At 39.7% G+C, this 19,223-nt stretch overlaps 1 protein-coding gene across 6 annotated transcripts in view; it reads left to right on the top strand.

Moving 5' to 3' along the window:
• Nucleotides 1-19,223, top strand: part of TAFA1 (TAFA chemokine like family member 1) — a 601,276-nt gene that overhangs the window by 395,277 nt on the left and 186,776 nt on the right. Inside the window, exon 4 of one of the 6 annotated variants that reach the window (XM_086366910.1) lies at nucleotides 1,159-2,539. The exons of the other annotated variants lie outside the window; for them this stretch is intronic. Within the exon in view, the coding sequence (XP_086223036.1) occupies nucleotides 1,159-1,181 (23 nt within the window). The 3' untranslated portion in view covers nucleotides 1,182-2,539. Of the gene's footprint in view, nucleotides 1-1,158; nucleotides 2,540-19,223 lie in introns of those variants that run through there. 6 annotated transcript variants of the gene reach the window in all.

Below are 19,223 nucleotides of genomic sequence, written 5' to 3'. Positions count from 1 at the left end.
TTTTGCTTCACAGTAATTCAGTACAATGGCATTTTGGCCACTATATTTTCTTGGAACTGCTTCTAAGTGTTTATACTGGATATCACTAATAATGGTCTGTCTTCTTCTGAAATGTATATTCATTGTAAGAATTTTGAAAACTACAGCACATCCATTAAAATCACCCATAATATTATTGCTTTGTAAGAAAATAAGTATACCTTCTTTGAGGTTGAATCCATTGAAAGAAACTCACAAAGCAGATATTTTATTAAACTAAAATCTTATAGTACTATTTGATAGACAGCTTGTTTCTGTTAATATATCGGGTTGGCCAAAATAGTAGTTTGGGTTTTTCCATAAGAAAATGAACATTTTGGCCAACTCAATATGATGAACATTTTCCAACTTAATACATACTCTTTAAAAAACATTATTGTTAATAGCTACACAAATTTCAGGGTAGGATGTACCACCATTTATCTTACTATCTTCCACTTTGGCATATTTATGATGTTTCATGCATTTCCCTTCTCATCCTAAAAATGGATAGAAATGAGTTTCTGTCCATGACAACAGTTGGCAATCCAGATACCACATTTGCCCTAAACATATTTTGTTCTACATAGTGCATTTCCCAGGGTAAGTGTTCCAATTGCTGTTATTTGCTTTCCTCTGAAATTGCAGGTCAGTTGCCTTTTTTGCAGTGTTTCCAAAAACAGAGGCACAGCTTGATTTTTCAAAATGCTTATATTGGATTGTTTGAAGATTCACAATCTGAGACCAGATTGTTTTAAACAGGGCCTACATTTAGCAGTATAATCTTAGCAACTCATTGAAAAGTATAATACATGATATTTGGAGAGATATTTAAGGAGTGGACTTTTAGTTTAAAAGTGATATTCTGTTGCCTAATAATACCAAAATACCAAAAATACACACTCAACAACCTAAATTTTGGCATAGTCTTTTGCAGATATTTTAGAAAGCATTATACAATTGGATGTGTGCCTAGCACTATTCTGAGAGAATAGAGTTTGTTACATTAGAATTCACATCATGTTGTGTTTTTATTAATTATTCTATAACTCAATATAAATGGAGTGGCCCCTTGCTCAAGATCTTTGGTTGAGATCAACTAAAAATGTAGTCTTTCCATAATCTCCAATTATTTTCCAGAGACTAAATTTAGAATACAATAAATAAGAAGATGATGGAAGAAGCATAATTATTTATTTAAGAGAAGAATTTTTCCAAGCAGATGATGGAAAACAACAAAAACACCTAATTTCTAGGAGGCCTGTGAAGTTGTATTTTATTATTCTAATTGATCTATAGTGGCATAAAAAGAGTATCAAAGTCTTAAAAATAAATGACTATAAATAGTAAGAATAATGATAATAATAATAATGAAAAGAGTGGCTGACATTTTCTTGAAGGCTTACCATGTTCCACTTTTCCAAGTCCTTAGAATCTGTTTATTCAGTTCTAACCCCAGCCCCATAAGGTGTAACCTTCGATTATTTCAGTTTTACTCACCAGGAAATTGAGGCTCAGAAATTGAGTGACTTGCTCAAAATCTTATAGCCATAGTGGCAGAGCCAGAAGGTCTGCCTGGGCTATCTGACTCCAAGGGCCCCATTTAGCAAGCATAGGCAAACCACAATCTAACACACTCATGTTCTATTCCAAAGGCTTTCTTGCAGAATGCCAAAATATTTGAGGGAGAAGAGACAGACAGTGCAACTATGATGGATACTTACAGAAACATTCAGTACTTGGGGCAATACTTTCCCCTTCACTTTCTGTGTCTTCGAAATGGTTGATTGATTACCCTTCCTAAGGTCATTGTCATTGAGCAATTAGAAGCATTTGAGTAAATAATGGCTTCAGTTTTGTAGAATGATTGAAGTGTCATTGTTTGGGGAGGGGGTCCGGAATAAAGTGACTGCTTGATGGGAAAATTGTCATGCAGTTGTCTCTATTTTGTATTTTATTTTCATGTAATTTATGTTTCTAACTTAGACAAATACGTGGAAAAAAATCATTGTAACTACTGCTTAGTGAGGACTTTTCATTCACTGTGAAGTTTTAGTGTCAATATAAGTAAGAAAAATCTCCATGATAAGCTTACACTGGGATTACCAACCAGAGATAGCAGCAAGAAGAGACCACCTCACATCATAAAACTTTCTAACTTTCTCAGATACAGAAACCTCAGATTATTTTGCTTTTGACCATTAGTGTACAGTTAATACAATGAAAAAGGCGTCATACTGCTGGCTGTTTTCTTAAAGAGAAACTTCCAAAATATATCACTACATTTTGTTCCCGGCTTATCACAACCAAGTTTCCAAGGTAAGAGCAGAAGACACAAAAGGAAAGATACACAAAAACTCAAACCCAGGGAAAAAAAAAAACAGAATTACAGGAAAGGAGGCCCACAGTCAGTGAACTGGAGGGATGTACAAAGAACAGAGGGGCCTGGAAAGAGGAACCAAGGAAGAAGGGATAAAAGAGACAGAAGACAATGGATGCCTAGAAGGAATGTTAAAACATCTGTCCATGAAATTACTTCATTCATTTTTCCAAACAACTTATTTGTATTATCTCACAGCATATAACTAATTTTCACAAAATAAAGTGTTATTTGGTAGACTGAAACTTTATTTTTTTTCAAATTGTATTATTTGAGATTCCAGGACCAGGATGTCTCTAAAACTTGCTTCTGAAGATTGCTCCTTTGGAAAATACATAAGAAAATTTTCTTGACCACATGCCATTATATTCCCATCATGAATAGATAGATCAGAGAACTGAAGTAAATTTGAAATTCAGCAACAATTTTCTGTAGAATAGTATGAAATGTGTATGAGAAATACTGCATATTATAGCCCCTTCTTAGCCTTCTAAAACATGATAGCATATTAAAGGCTGTGAGAAGCTCTGCAGACCAGGAACCTGTAGAACTTTAGGCCAGTATTCCCTAAACATATTTGACCATAGAACCCTCTCCTGTGTAACACTTGTTTATATCCTGCAGACCCAATGTTCCATGAAATGGACTTGGGGCCATGTTGGTGTTAGACTGTTTAGACTGTGTTTTTGTTTTTGTTTCCAGGAGAGTGCTTTAGGTATTCCAAGACCAGCCGATAATTCCTTTGCCCATAACTCAGTGTTTTGCCAAAGACTGGCTTTTCCAAAGACCAAGCAGTGCACAACAGGTCTTGGCAGTAATGTGGTTTATCACATTTCAGTGATATGTCAGGCTCAACTTAGGTTTGGAAAGCATCTAGCGAACTTCCAGGGAAATGTACTATGAAAAAGCTTAAGCCCTTATTTTTATTCACACATATTAAATATTTTAGGGGACAGACAAGATAACCTATTTTGTTTCTGCCATTTGTTACTCAACATCCACACATAACAAATAATGAATTGCTATGGTGGACTAAGACACAGTAGCTGTCTATGGTCCCTTCATTACAATCTCTGTTTAAAGTTTTTCTCGCTCTTTCAAAGCAGACTTTGGCTTGTTTAATAGACAGAAGTCTGCGTTCAGCTGGTTTCTTCATGAGCTGTTGCTGAAAGGAGAGTCTATGGTTCTTGTCAGAAGAAGGTCTTTTATAGCATGATTAGTGTAACCGTTGCATTTCCAAGCATAGTTTCTGAATTGTGTGAATTTTGTTTTGCTCCCCTCCTTGGCACCTATTCCTGCCCAGGTAGGTAAGGAATTCAAGTCTGCATTAGTCAGAGCAATGAGAAGAAGAGTCTACAAGAGCTGACAGAGTTTTTAGACCATCTAATAAAAGTGCTTCCCCAGTGGCTCGGAGGTTAAAGCGTCTGCCAGCAATGCGGGAGACCTGGCTTCGATCCCTGGGTTGGGAAGATCCCCTGGAGAAGGAAATGGCAACCCACTCCAGTAGTCTTGCCTGGAGAATCCCATGGACAGAGGAGCCTGGTGGGTTACAGTCCACAGGGTCGCAAAGAGTCGGGCACGACTGAGCGGCTTCACTTTCACTCACTTAATAAAAGTGCTGTTTCTCCATTTGCTCCTTGTCAGGATAAAGAGACGGGTATTCAGTTTTCAGATAGTCCCATACCTCCAAGTGTGGGTGTCACTCTTCATTTTTTGGTTTAAAGCCATAGGTTCCAACTCCGAGAGCCCACTGGCAGAAACTACTGTCAGACCTGTTCTTGGGTCCTTGGCTGAGCAGTGGGAAAATTGGCTTTGCTGCTCTTTGATGGGACACTCCAGTTCCCGCAGGATTCACCACTCCCTCTTACACACCAGGCTCTGACACATTGATATTGTTTACCTGATCCCTGAATACAGTGGAATGTATGGTTCCTGGCTCACAGAGCCATTTTCCTAGTATTCTAAAGCTAATAAGCATATCACTTGTTGGAAGAAATTTGCTCTTTCATATAAAAGTACTAACCTCGTGTAAATTCAAGTGCTGTTGTTTAGTTGTTGTGTCCAACTCTGTTGAACCCCATGGACTATAGCCCACCAAGATCCTCTGTCCACGAGATTTCCCAGGCAAGAATACTAGAGTGGATTGCCATTTCCTTCTCCAGGGGATCTTGCCAAGTCAGGGATTGAACCCACATCTCCTGCATTGGCACACAGATTCTTTACCACTGAGCCACCAGGGAAGCATCATAAATGGAAATACATGTATCCAAAAACAGCAAAGAAAGGATCAAAATAAGAATAGTCCTCCTCCTCCCTTTTTCCACTAATCCTCTCACATCTTAATTGCCAGAGGGAATCATCATTACCAGATTTCTGTGCATTCTTACAGATAATATCTGTGCACATGTACGCTTATGGATATACACATGAAACTCAATAAATCAAAATGATGTCACATTATTATGAAAATGGTCTTAACCTTTTTATTTTTAACATAAAAAATATCTTAAATACTTCACTTTTTCTGTAAAAGAATAGCTAGTAAACATGGAAAAAATGCTTAAACTCACTCAAGAGAAGAAATGTAAATTAAACTCTGCAGAGTTTATATGCAGAGATGAAAGGTTTAGTAATATGCAGTATTAAGGGAAGAGAGAAAAATTACATATAAATTATACTCAATGATAAACAGCTTCCAAACTCAACTAGTTAGCCACTTTCCTTTGTTTGGTTCACCGAAAAGAAGTAAGATAAATAGGAAAGTTTCTAATGAGACTGGATGTTTGGGGAACATAATACAAATCGCAGGCATTATAACTCCTTGCCTTAACTTTATTTAGCCACAGTTCTTAGACATATAATTCACCACATTTCCTCAACAGGACTGGGTTCATGAATCTAGATATCACCTAAGAAATCTCAGGATTTTGATGTCCTTTCCAGAGAGAAAACTAAATAAGAAAGTATATTAGTGCATATTTCTTGTTTTTGTTCAGTTGCTAAGTCATGTCCAGTTCTTTGTGACTCCATGGACTGCAACACACAGTCCTCCTTGTCCCTCACTGTCTCCCCGAGTTTGCTCAAAACATTGTGCACTGAGTTGGTGATGCAATCCAACCATCTCATCCTCTGCCAACGTTGTCTCTTTTTGCCTTCAATCTTTCCCAGCATCAGGGTCTTTTCCATGAGTCAGCTCTTCCCATCAGGTGCCAAAATATTGGAGCTTCAGGATCACTCCTTCCAATGAACAGTCGAGGTTGATTTCCTTTAAGACTGACTGGTTTAATCTCCTTGCTGTCCAAGGAACTCTCAAGATTCTTCTCAAGCACCACAATTCAAGAGTATCGGTTCTTTGGCCCTCAACCTTCTTTAAGTCCAACTGTCACATCCGTAGATGACTACTGGAAAAACTGTAGCTTTGACTGTACAGACTTTGGTTGGCAAAGTGATATCTCTGCTTTTTAATACACTAAGCTTGTCATAGCTTTCCTTCCAAGGAGCAAGTGTCTTTTAATTCCGTGTCTACAGTCACTGTCCTCAGTGCATTTAGAGCCCAAAAAAATAAAACCTGTCCGAGCTTCCACTTTTTCCCTTTCTATTTGCCACACTTGCACCTAGATATAGTAAATCCTATTGTAAAGCCCATCTATGTAGCCACTTGAGAGACACAAAACTCTCTGCACGAACATTTGTCAGAGTGTGTAAGTTGGTGCATGTGCGTGTGTGTGTGTGTAATTATGATGCAACATATCCCAAATCGTTGTCAGTTATCTTGCTGGAATATACTTGGTTACACAGAATTCCAAAATCATCAATAAGAAAATTTCCCTAACATAGCTCCAAAGTCATTGCTTTCCGTTTATCTACAATGAGCTCAGGTGTTCTCAAAGACCTGTTCTTGTCTGATATGAGAGCACCTTTAATCAATTTTTTTTTTTTTTTTAGAAAGGGGGAAAAAATGTTGTTCTAAATCTATGGAGTCAGGTCCTCATCCCTCTAGCTTGGCTCCAGCCTAGATAAGGTAAGATTTCAGGGTCCTGTGTTATTAATGTGCTGTCCATATGAATAATGAGTGAGGCTGGTGAATTATTTCACACTTCTAGGAAAATCTATAGCCCTGTCCTTCTCTAACAGCACTGGAAGCCACTGAGGATGCTGGTCCCTTTCTAAGTGGAAGATTGTGGTAACTTCATCTAGGAAAGTGGTAAAACTCTGTCCCCTTCTGAGGCCCATGTAGAAATTTATGCAGATGAATAGTATTTTGAAAAATCAGTACTGTATTCTATCAAGCTTTTTGAAGTTTTGAGGGCCTGCTCCCAGCTTAAACAACAAGATGTGAATTACACACCAACCAGAGAAGAGATGCCCAAATGATCTTTATTAAGTTCAAAAGTCATTCAGAAACTCTGGTAGAAAATTGAAAGATGAGAATTGTTTGCCCTCAAACTGATATGGATGCCATGAGCCCAGGGAGGGAGAAAAGAAGGACCACATGAATAGGAAAACTGGAGCACAGACAGACATGCCACTCCTGCCAGGGACATGGGTCACCACCTATGGACCCATCTCTCCAGTTGCCAGCAAAAAAAACTACTATACATAGTAGGCCAACACACTCTTCATATCCTTTTGGTTTCCTTCCAGTGAAGACCACCCATGAATAGAAGCTAGCTATTGCACACAAATAGTCCAACAGGAGTCATCACCACCTGCCTGTCTAGTCTTCCACTCTGCGTAGGTATGCTCCCAGGAAGTGAAAAAAAGGAATCAGGGTCCTTAACTGGTGTGGTGGACATAGAAATGAAGTTCCACACACCAAGCACACAAGACCAGTTGGAGTCAAAATCTCCAACTGAACTAGGATACTGGTAGGACATTCTCACCTTCCCCAAGCCACCAGTTTTACTTATAAGCCCCAATGGTATTTAGTATTCTCATTATTGCTTCATTTAAAAGATTTAAGGGTAAAATTAAGTGGTATGCATGCTCAGTCACTCAATTGTGTCTGACTCTTTGCGACCTCATGGACTATAGCCCACCAGGCTTCTTTGTTCATGGGATTATCCTGGCAAGAACACTAGACTGCATTGCCATTCCTTCTCCAGAGGATCTTCTCTGACTCAGGGATTGAATGCACATCTCCTGTGACTCCTCCATTGGCAGGTGGATTCTTTACCACTGAGTCACCTGGGAAGCCTTAAAATTCAATGGACTCAAATTCAAGGTCAGCAGTATTACTTAGGCTGATATAATGGTTGGGTGCTCACTCATTCAAGGGAAGGTCACATTCCTTCAGATATAGAATGGCATGCTAGTGCGACTCAGAAATGATCATTCATGTTCCCCTTTGGTGCTTACATAGCAGTGTTGCTCTATGCTGGGTACCCGTTCTTCACAATCCTCTCAGTAGTGGCTCAAGTGAAAAGGGAAGTTATTGTGACAATATACTGGGATTAGCATAGAGTACCGAGAGCAGAGAGTGCATGAAGGAGGCCTCAAGGCAGCTAAAACTGAGGTGAGTCCATATGGGCTCATCATAGTGTTCACAGATGATGGTCACCTTTCCTCCTGGGCTCTTTCTGGATATCTGCTTCATTCTCTTACCTGTAAACAAGGGAGGTTAAGTCCATATCAGCTGGCAATGCTCTTATCACCTATATGGGACACGAGTTATAGTAATAATTTAAAACTGATCATTGTACTAGCTTATAATTATTGAGCTCTTAATAGGTGCTAGACCTGTGTTTTACTTTATGTATTTCTCATAACAGCAGCCTTATAAGACAGGTACTATTATTAACCCATTTTATAGAGGAAGAACCAAATGCCTTAGAGAAGTTAAATCGTTTCTTCTAAGCATGGCAGCAGGAGATCTGAGACCCCAAATGAAGAACTGCTAGAAATGATGAGTAGGAGCCAGCACTGAAAACCTAGGTAGGAAAGGTTCAGAGTACCTCCCACTTCATGTATTCCCTTCCTTGGGAATGACAGCTTCCTGAAGGCATCTTTAACATACACACTCATCATTCCCATCACATACCTTTCAAATCCATCATTTTCTCATCATCTCCTAATTTTAATATAGTATAAACTTTTCTCTTGACCCTGATTAATCCCTCTGACAAAATTGTGCCCTAAGCTCTTCTCCCTCTACCCCATCCCACTCCAAGTTCATCAACCAAGTTACAGCACCAGCTCCCGAGGCCTTTCCTCAAACCTATGCACCCAAATCGAACAGATACCCTTTTTTGTGTCCCTGGCATATCCTGGATAATATTTGTCAGAATTTACCATAATGTAGTATAATTTTCTATTGACTTATGTCTAAAGACAGTCATCTGTTCACTCAGTAGTTCTTTTCAGAGCATTGACTATGTGCCAGGAATTATGCCAAACACATGTTCACATAATGATGAACAGCGTTAGTCCCTCACTCTCATGGAAACTACAGTCCAGCCGGGAAGACACATCTTACTCTAATCATACATCAGATTGTTGAAGTAGAAACTGCATGTTCTGGAGCAAAGGAATTCAGAGAGGATGTAATAACAAAGAATCTCAAGGAGGCTGGGAAACTGAGACTTCTGGGAAGAAGTAACAAGAGGTCTGAGTTGTGACTTAAGCTTCTTGGGTAAAGAGAACAGCTGGGCAAAAGCCTTGGATTTTGATCAACAACTTGAGGAAATCATTGTGGTTTTCTCAAACAATAATGAGATCATATGCCAGAAGAGGCTGAAAACATAGGCAGGGGTCAGACAATAGTGTTGTAATTGAGCTGAGCGTCTCCAGTTCTGAGTATAGTTCTTGAAACTGAGATGTGCTCATCAAATGTTTAGAGAAGGCAGCGGTGCAGGAATCTGCTGGGGGAAATTGAATGATAAGTCAACTTGGAACTTGGTGAGTGAGGAAACAGCACTGAGAGTCCTCTACTTAGACAGAAATCTGCCTATGTAGTGCCTGACAACAGATTTTAAAAACTCCCTACTGACACTTGAGACAATGCCAAATCTAAGCAAATCAAATTGCCTTTTTGATATCCCCATCTTCCACACACACTGTTATCCACATGGTTGCTGTCACCTGAATGTCTCAGTCTCGCTATGCTGAGCCAGTCACACTGCTGCAAAGAATACTCACAACCACCTCCAAATCAAGCAAGCAAAACTTTCTGATAGAAATTGCAAGTCACTGCTTTTCAATTCTACTGTCTGACTTTAGAAAATATTGTAACTACTAGGTTCGTTATGGGAGAAGGCAATGGCAACCCATTCCATTACTCTTGCCTGGAAAATCCCATGGGCGGAGGAACCTGGTAGACTGTAGTCCATGGGGTCGTGAAGAGTTGGACACGACTGAGCGACTTCACTTTCACTTTTCACTTTTATGCATTGGAGAAGGAAATGGCAACCCACTCCAGTGTTCTTGCCTGGTGAATCCCAGGGACGGGGGAGCCTGGTGGGCTGCCGTCTATGGGGTCGCATAGAGTCAGACATGACTGAAGAAACTTAGCAGCAGCAGCTGGTTCATTATATCAGACAGGGCGTCAGGGTAAAGGGCTGATAATTTGAGGTATATTTAAACATGGCAGCTAACTACAGGCTCATGTTAGTTTATTTTCTTCCAGATTAACCTATATGTTCTTTGACTCTAGTTCATTTCATTACGAATTTATAATGCCCTGATCTATGTATCAAAAAAGGAAAAGAAAACTTCCCTAACACATATACCCAATGGATGCCTGACAAACCCATTCCTGAAATCTGAGGTAGTGTGTAAAAATTCAGATGGATTCAGATTATATGTCTATTTTGTGAAGAGGGAAATAATGAGAAAATTGTTTCTTACATTACTGAGTCCTGCTCCCTTCAAAATCCTCAAGCACATAGAGTTGAAAAGCAGTATAATAAAGCCACAAGCACACTATAAAAATTCTCCACTGTACTAAGAGCCCTTATAGATAAAGGATAATAATGACTGCAGGAACTGGAAGTTGGGGAGCACCATGTGTCAGGTACCCTGCTGAGAACTTTTCCAGCATTTTCATGTTAGAACTTTACAACAGCACGAGATGGGTACTGTGATGATTATCCCTGTTAAAAGATTCATCCATAGAGCCTCATATTATCCTGCACTTCAAATTGCTGAATTAATGGACATTAAGGAGCTTGACTTTACTTATCCTTCTTCTTGTGTTTGTATGCTGAGAATTTTTATTCCATTTTAATGCAAATTAAAAGGAAGACCTCAAGTAGAGGTATGTTCCATCACTGATTATTCCTAGTGTTCCAGGTGGAGACAAAATATATGTAAAGAGAAAATTTACATAGAACTTTTGATCAAAGGCGGAGTTTTTCAGTGCACTCATTATTCAGATGGGTAAATGTTACACATGATCTTGCAGCCTGCTGACTGACTGATTTTTGGTATGTCTTTAAGAGTTAATACCATTTGTCTAAAGCCTGTCATTTTTGACAATATCATCCTGCAGAATCTGTAGCATTCAAGAGAAAAATGTCTAATACTACCTTGTAAGTCAAAAATGATAGAGAAAATGGCCCAGGAAAATGCCCACATACCGAAGATTCATTCAACAAACACCATTGATACTGAGCATCAGAGACAGAGTAACCTAATGATTATGAGATCTAGGGGAGATGACAGTAAATGGGTGATTTCAAGACTATATGAGAAGGATTAGCCCAGGGCAGTCTGAGAGCCAAGGTGAGGGTATTAACCCATGGTAGGGAAGGGCTCTGGATGGTGTCCCTGCAGAATTAACATCCAAACTGAGACCTGACTAAGCAGGTAAGATGATACAGTAGTATGTTCAAGGCAGAGGAACAGTATATGTACAAGTGTGGAGTCAACAATGGGCCTTGTGGATCCAGAGAAGTGAAAGATGCTTAGTGTGCCTGGAGAGAGAAGACCATGAATTAGGTCTGGAAGAGGTGAGACCAGAGATTCCCTAGGGTGAACTCATGCAGCATCCTGGTAACCAAGATGAGGCATTGGAACTCTGTCCAAAAGTGGTGGAGTCTGGTGCTAAAGAATTTTGTGCTGATAAATGACATAATTCAATTTCCTGAGGGTTTTTCACTACCTAGTAAAGGAATCAAAAACATTGCTTCTACCATAGCTCCTATTCATTGTACTTAAACTTATCTTTCTAAGCAATAGAAAGATTAAACCCAAGAAATGCCAGAAAAGATGCAAGTCAATTCTGATATTTAAGTCAATGCTTACTCAGCAAAGGTGCATCAAATTTGCTGGCAAAAAAAAAAAAAAAACTCAGAGTGAAGATTATGCAAGAGGACATGCATCCCAAAGGAAACCTGAGCATCTAATTAGCTGGCAGACTGGAAAGCCCTGACTTGTGCATATTCAAAAGGTCTAGGACAAGAGTCCAAGGTTCTTCAGGAAAACTTGTGGTAATGCATCAAGATCACGATGGCAAGAGGAGAGTTGATTCCACTTAGAAATAAAAAGTGAGAAAGACTGGGGTGACGATGTCTTAACCATGGAAAGAGGAGATACTTCACACTAGGAGGATCAAAGGGTACTGTGAAATCACCCAGCTGCACATTACAGTCATCAGAGAGGTTCTTAAAAACACCAACATCTTGACCACATCCTTAAGTATTTTTATTTCATTAAGATAGGGTGGGACCTGAGTATTTGTATTCTTGGAAAGCTCCACAAGGACACTAAAATGTAAGCAGATTTGAAAACCAAAGGTGTCACAGCCCAGAGCATGGGCTGAGGAGGAAAGCAGTGTGAGTTGGAATTCCAGCTCTTTCTAGAAATACTTATTTTGCTCTTTATATTTTTTATTTGCAAGCATCCCATGAAACATTAAAGGTGGCTTTATATGGATATATCCAACACAGCAAGGTAAAGATAAAATGTACAGATACGAAGGAAATTTAACTCTTACCGATCTGTCCTTAGTTTCCTCATCTGTAAAAATGGGAAAAATTAATAGCATGTCTCTGATAGGATCAGCAAGGATCACATGAGTTAATGAACAAAGTGATTTACAAATTCCTGGCAGATAGGTGCTCAATAAATGGAAGCTGGTAAAGAATCTGCCTACAATGAAGGAGACCCCAGTTCAATTCCTGGGTTGGGATGATCCCCTGGAGAAGAGATAGGCTACCCACTCAAGTATTCATGGGCTTCCCCCATGGCTCAGATGATAAAGAATCCACCTGCAATGTGGGAGACCTGGGTTCAATCCCTGGGTTGGGAAGATCCCCTGGAGGAGGGCATGGCAACCCACTGTGGTATTTTTGCCTGGAGAATCCCCATGGAAAGAAGAACCTGGAGGGCTACAGTCCATGGGGTCACAAAGAGTCAGACATGACTGAACGATTAAGCACAGCACATTTTTCTTAAACCAGATCTAGGTAATAGGAGAAACAACGACAGGGAGATGGAAATCACAAGGCATATTCCAAGGACACCAGTTAGTTTGGTTAGTGCTTCAGAGAATAATGGGGGCTTCCCTGGTGGCTCAGATCTTAAAACATCTGCCTGCAGTGCAGGAGACCCAGGTTCAATCCTTGGGTCGGGACAATCCCCTGGAGAAGGAAATGGCCACCCACTCCAGCATTCTTGCCTGGAAAATCCCATGGTCGGAGGAGCCTGAGAGATTACAGTCCATGGGGTTGCAAAGAGTCAGACACGACTAAGGGACTTCACTTTCACTTTCTTTCAGAGAATAATAGAAAAAACCATTTAGAAAGGCAAGTTGGGGCCAAATTGCTTTCTTGAGTTCTAAGCTAATGTTGGAATATGAACAAGTGTTCATTAATGGATCATCTAATAACTGTCCCCAAATATGAGGCAAGGAGGTATACACTGTACAAAATAGAATAAATTCAAGGGTTGCTCAGAGTCTACTCCAAAACTTGGACTCTGATTTGAATTTAACACAAATGTGGAACCAACAGATGTCTCTGAAGAGCTGAGATCAAATCAACATAGAGCTTCAAAAATGAATAGCGAGTCACTGGACATTAATAATCCCTGGTGCCCCGATGCTCGTCTTCCTGACATCTTGGCTGTCATTCACATAGGCAACTCCATTTATGTTGTCCAGATACAACCCACTTTATTAAGAACCTCTAAATAGTGCTGGGAATGATTTCTGCTCCTTTCCCTTTTCATTTATAAATATTTCTGAAAACGAGTAAAGGTGACTTAGATGGATGCACCAAACACAGCAGGGAGAGATAAAATGTAATACAAACGTGAAAGAAGTCAGGAGGCAGGGAATATGCGGGTAGGAGACTTCAGAGGAGACCTTAAGGGACATGAAGATGCTGAGAGTAGGCCATAAGGACCTATAAATATGCCAGCAGTGGGGTGCAAATTGGTTTAAAGCCTTCTAACAGACAATGTAAAGAAGGAAACAAGATGGGTTACAAGATTCAGAAGGTCCCCAGCTTAATCCAGGCAACTGCTGAAGAGAGAAATAGCTCTTTCTGGAACACTGCTAGAGAAAACCATCTCCAGATCTAAATAATGAGGCTACTGTGTAAAACTGTAATAACGTCATCCACATCCACGCACCCTAGTAGAGTGTATGACACGTAGTGGCCACCAATACATATTGAGTGAATAAATGATAGAGGAAAGGAAGCAGGGAGGGGACCTGTCCCATACATCACTAAATTCATGGGATGCTCTGCCATCCCTCGTGTGGGCTGAGGGACTCCCACCAGTCAATAAAAGTAATTGTGAAGGTTGTGTGTGCAAATTGGCCCAGTGCAGGCATCAGTACTCAGCTAGTCTGGCTGAAACCAGAAATAGATTATAGTGCCTATGGAAGGAATCCACTAGGCACTGTAATCTATAGTGACAGACAGTCTTCCCTAAAGACTTTCCACTGAGCATCTGCCAAGTGTTGAGGGGCGGTAATTTGATCTTGTACTCCTCTATAGCTCCAGCTGCTGGATTTGTGTACTTAATATGATAGCATTCTACTTCTCACCCACAGCCCAACTAATCTGTGTGTACCTGAACAGCAGGGGGCTCTCCTCCAGGTGGAGATTCAGAAGTCTCCATCCTTCCATACTGTGGCTCTGCTAGTATGGCTGCTGGGGGCATCCACACCAAGGGCAGACAGGGAAGAAGGCCCACTGATTTCTTAGCCAGCTTGGTCCAGAAATGGCTCATCTCACTTCTACTCACATTGTCTTAGTGAATGGTCCTACCCTGTTGTAAGACAGTTGGAAAACAGAATCCCTAGTAAGGCAGGCTCTTCCCAGTTATATCCCTTGCTCCAAGCCAAAATAAGACGGGAGCTCTGGAAGGCAGCTAGTTGTGTCTCCTTCAATACTTATCTCTAGTCACCCATTATATCCTCATATACACAAAATACACTTCCTGTCACCCAAAGAGACCGCCTGAAGTTGAGGGTCTCCAGATTGTGCATAGTTTCTTTAACAGGTCTAAATGCGACTCCTCTTATAGTCTGGCCTCCTGAAACCATTACAGGCATGATCTGTGCCTCACCCAAGCTCACATACTAAATATATAGGTGTAGCATTAGTTTAAACACTCTCTTTCAGAGGAGGAAAGAAGAAGAAAAAACAGCAGTCACGCCATTTTCTAACAATATAAAGTCCTGCTCAGTGGGCATTGTCAGGACTACTACCTAGGGACTGTGCAGGTTTCTGGTCCCTCTCTCCCCATGGCCCTGCTTCTGCCTTCTGGCACTTTGTCCTTGTCCTTCATCCTCCATGGCATCATCTGAAGGGAGTGGCAGGCAATGTGCCCTCCTTGTGGCTCTGTAGCATTTACAGCATACATCTTATTCATACTAATTTGGGAGCCCAAGAGTTGATTTAAGTGCAAACAGCTAGTTTTTTTAACCTCTGAGCAGAGTTCCCTCAAACACTCAGAAGCCTCCAATATACATTTTTTTCCCACTAGTGACCACTTCCAATGTTATTTCTTAGAAACAGTTCTCAGGTCTGCTTTATTTCTTTGCTCTCTCACCCTCCTTGTCACACACAATTTCCACTCACGTGCCATTGGACAAGAGTAGTCACACGACCCTTCCTGAATGAAGTGAGCCTGGGAAATGTAGTTCTCATCTGAGCTTGAACAGTGCAATACAGTGGAAGGGATTACAAATATTAGATGAAGAACTGACCATTGAAAAAAATCTCTCTGAGAATATTTGCATAAATATAGCTAGTCTTTGATGTACATGTAATATACAATGCTCCCATTGCTCTTCTTTTAATTAAAATGAATCTGAGTTCAAGTCCTACCTTCATCATTTGCAATCCCTAAAAGCTTAAGTAAGCGTTGCTCTGTCCCTTCTGAATATCCCATATTTCATAAGATTGTTTTATAGAATAATATACTTAAATGATAAATTATGTAAAATTATGTCCAGTAATTTTAAATGAAGTGACATTATCTTGATAATTATAGTCACTGTCTGTGTTTAAGGTTTGTAGTAACCCAATGATAATGAAACAGGACTCTGACGTGCTCTTATTTACATCTTTAAGGCATTTCATGCTTTATAAACTTTGCATTTTGAGCACTGTATTTCCTTTTCCGCAAAACTAACAGATTTACTAAGACACTTGCTTAGCAGTTTATGTATAATACACGGTCTATCTCTGCTATTTTAATTTTGCATTTTATGAAAGTGTTATCAAACACTCCAGTCCTGTTGGAAGAAAATCTTCTGACTGGACACCAAACAATGTATAATTTGATCCAAATTTGTGTGGCGATAAGATGCACACCTTTGTAGAATTTAGTACTGAAAGGTTATCTGCTTTACAGGATTATTGTTTTAATCAGTCAACAAATGAACAAATGATCTATGCAATGAAGTATGGGCAAACTAATTTTCTCAGAGGAATTCTCCATGGATAATTTATATTGAACAAATATATAAACACGAGTGCAGTTGCAGACATGAAAATTAGCATTCAGCATGAACAGTTTTTGAAATGAATTCTAGCTGTAAAGTGGGTAAGAGAGAATTCTATTTGGATGAGACATATGGTCCCCTAGGCTAAAGCAGTGGTTCTCATGCATCAGAATCACCTAGCGTGTTGGATCTCATCTTCAGGGTTTCTGATTCTATACATCTACGCTCAGAAATACACATTTCTAAAGTCTTCTAGTGATGTTGCTGCTGCTGCTCTTGAGATCCCTCTGGGAGACTCACTAGTCCAAAGTCTAGGTAGGCAAACAACATCTTGCACCCCAGTCTGACCCACCATTTGTCTTGTAAATAAAGCTTTATTGGAACACAGCCATCCTCATTTGTTTATGCATTGTCTGTGGCTGTTTTCACACTATAATGGCAGAGATGAATAGTCTCAACAGAAACCATATGGCCTGCAAAGCCAAAGATATTGAGTATCTGTTCCTTTGCAGAATGTTGGCAGACCCCTGGCTAAAGAATAGGGAAGTGAGGGTAGAAGATGGCAAGAGACCTGGCCTTTGCCTTTTCATTTCAGTTCCTTTTATTGCCTTGAGTTAGGGATTCACTATGAGCTCTTCAGCAGCGCAGTCAATTATAAGGACAAATCATTTATATATGCCTGTCATTAAGGGATGAAAATTAAAGGGAATTGAATTACACACTTCAGTACCCAGTTGCTACTGGATGGATAGAAGGCTGACATCTAAAAAGAATCACAAAGTCAGCTTTCTTCTCAAACCTTTCACTCCTGGAAAAGACCCAGTTGTTAGCTTTCCCTCCCGAGATGATGGAGAGGCTCCATCAGTGTCACGAATGGTTCGCTATCATGTCCAGTTAATTAGGCACCCATGCCCACCTGCAGTTGAAATACCAGAAGTAAAACAAGGTGTCCATCGGACAGAACCAGGTGATCTGACAATCGCTACTTGATGAGGTCATCTTCAGTGGCATAGACCAGTCAAAAGAGAGAGAGCAGTTTCTTTGTGGTGACCCCCTGGCTTTTGATCTGCCCATTGCATTTTTGAGTCTAACAGTGAATGTTGAAGGATCAGATTCTCTTTGGTGGTAGTAAGTCATTTGCTGTCACCATTTGGGTAAGAAACCTTGAGAGGACTCTTGTGGTGTTGGAATGATGTCCCACACTTTGAAAGTGAGGAGTAGGAAAGGAAACTAGCATTTGTTGAATATCCCTAAATATGTCACGTACTCTTCTTATATCTGCTCAAGTCAGCTCCAATACACATCACGGCAGCCCCATGGAGTTTGCTATAGCATATTATATTCCACAGAAAGAAAAACTGAGCTGTAGATTACTAAACAGACTTCCTCGGCTTTACCCACTACTCAATGCCAGAGCAGGATTGAACTGTGGACTAACAACCACCAAACTAGTGGCTGTTCTACTCTGCCCGCTGCAAATTCCCAACCCTGAATTTTCTGGATGTGATCACAATGTGGCACTCGTTCTACTGGTGTGCCTCTTGTCTACTCTGTAGAAATGCCTGGCCCCAGTCACCTGTGACCATTGTCCCTGAACTCTCTGGTTTATGGTCTGATTATTAACAAGCGAAAAGTTCATGTTAAAGATGTAAACAACAGTTGATGAGTATGGACAGTGGTTGAAAATGATAAAAATATGTTTTCATAGAGTCGTGTCACTGAGAATCATGGAGAAGTATAGCCAGGCCTGTCAACAGAATTAATTTCAATACTCAAAAATAAGTTCCATCTCTTGAGTCACCTCTTATCAATAAACACAATATATTTAGAAGGATTCTGGAGCTATGCTCTAGCTTGGTAGGAAAGAATATGATAAACAGTAATCAGAAGGATAAAACGTAACACACAACTTGACAGGTATGGGACCAAACATTTTAAACATATTAACTTGGTTATTCTTGAAATAATCCTATAAAATAAGTTCAAATGAGGAAACTAAAGTACCAAGGTTAAAGATTTGTCCAGTCCACAGATTCAGTGATATTAAGTGGCAGAGCTGGGCTGTGAGCCCAGGAATCCACCTACAGAGTTTGTGGAGTGTGTGGTCATTTCTGGAAGGAGGAACAGGAGGGTATGCATCCCTGGGGTACCCTCCTACTGAAGGGGTCCCATATCTGCTTTGTACCATGGAGCCCTTAACCATCTTGTAAGACCCATTAACCCCTTCTTAGAATAATGTTTTAAATGCATAAAACAAAACTAAGAAGTATATATTAATTTAATATATATAAATACATATATAATTTAATATATATTTAATTATATTACTAAACATATATATTTAAATAAATTTATAGCAGCAGCAGCCTGGAGAATTCCGTGGACAAAGGAGCCTGACAGGCTATAGTCCATGGAGTCACAAAGACTTGGACACAACTGAGTGACAAACACTTTCACTATATGTTTATTAATTAATATAATATATTAAAATTCATTTGTTAAACTATTTTTAGAAGTAAATTTCTGAGAGAATAACATACATGCTCCTTCATTAATACAGAAAGTTACAAGAGCCATCAATGAATCTAAAACCAGTTGTAATTTGGAATAATGAAGAGCATAAACTACATTTTAAAGAAGCTCTAACAACTGTTCTGTGATATGAAAACCTTTGTGATTTCCATTTGTGACAGAGTGAGTCACAGCCTGCTGATTCTAGTGTGGTTTGTTGCCTTCTTAGATAATTGAAGAAGATGTTAAATTTCTGTTAAAGGTTAATGAAAGTGAAGATGTCATTTTTTATTCCCACTTAAGGTCACAGACCCTCTAAATTCTATCCACTCTGACTAAACTGCATTAAAAGTAGCTCTGATGTTATAAAAGGAAAACTGAATATGAAAGTTAGAGTAGAATTTAATAACT

Source organism: Bos grunniens, chromosome 22, assembly GCF_055505025.1.
Source record: "Bos grunniens cultivar Pamir isolate PY7600 chromosome 22, Bosgru_T2T1.0, whole genome shotgun sequence".
NCBI classification, from domain to species: Eukaryota; Metazoa; Chordata; class Mammalia; order Artiodactyla; family Bovidae; genus Bos; species Bos grunniens.
Note: the sequence above shows the minus strand (reverse complement) of the source record. Positions and strands in the feature narration are given on the sequence as shown.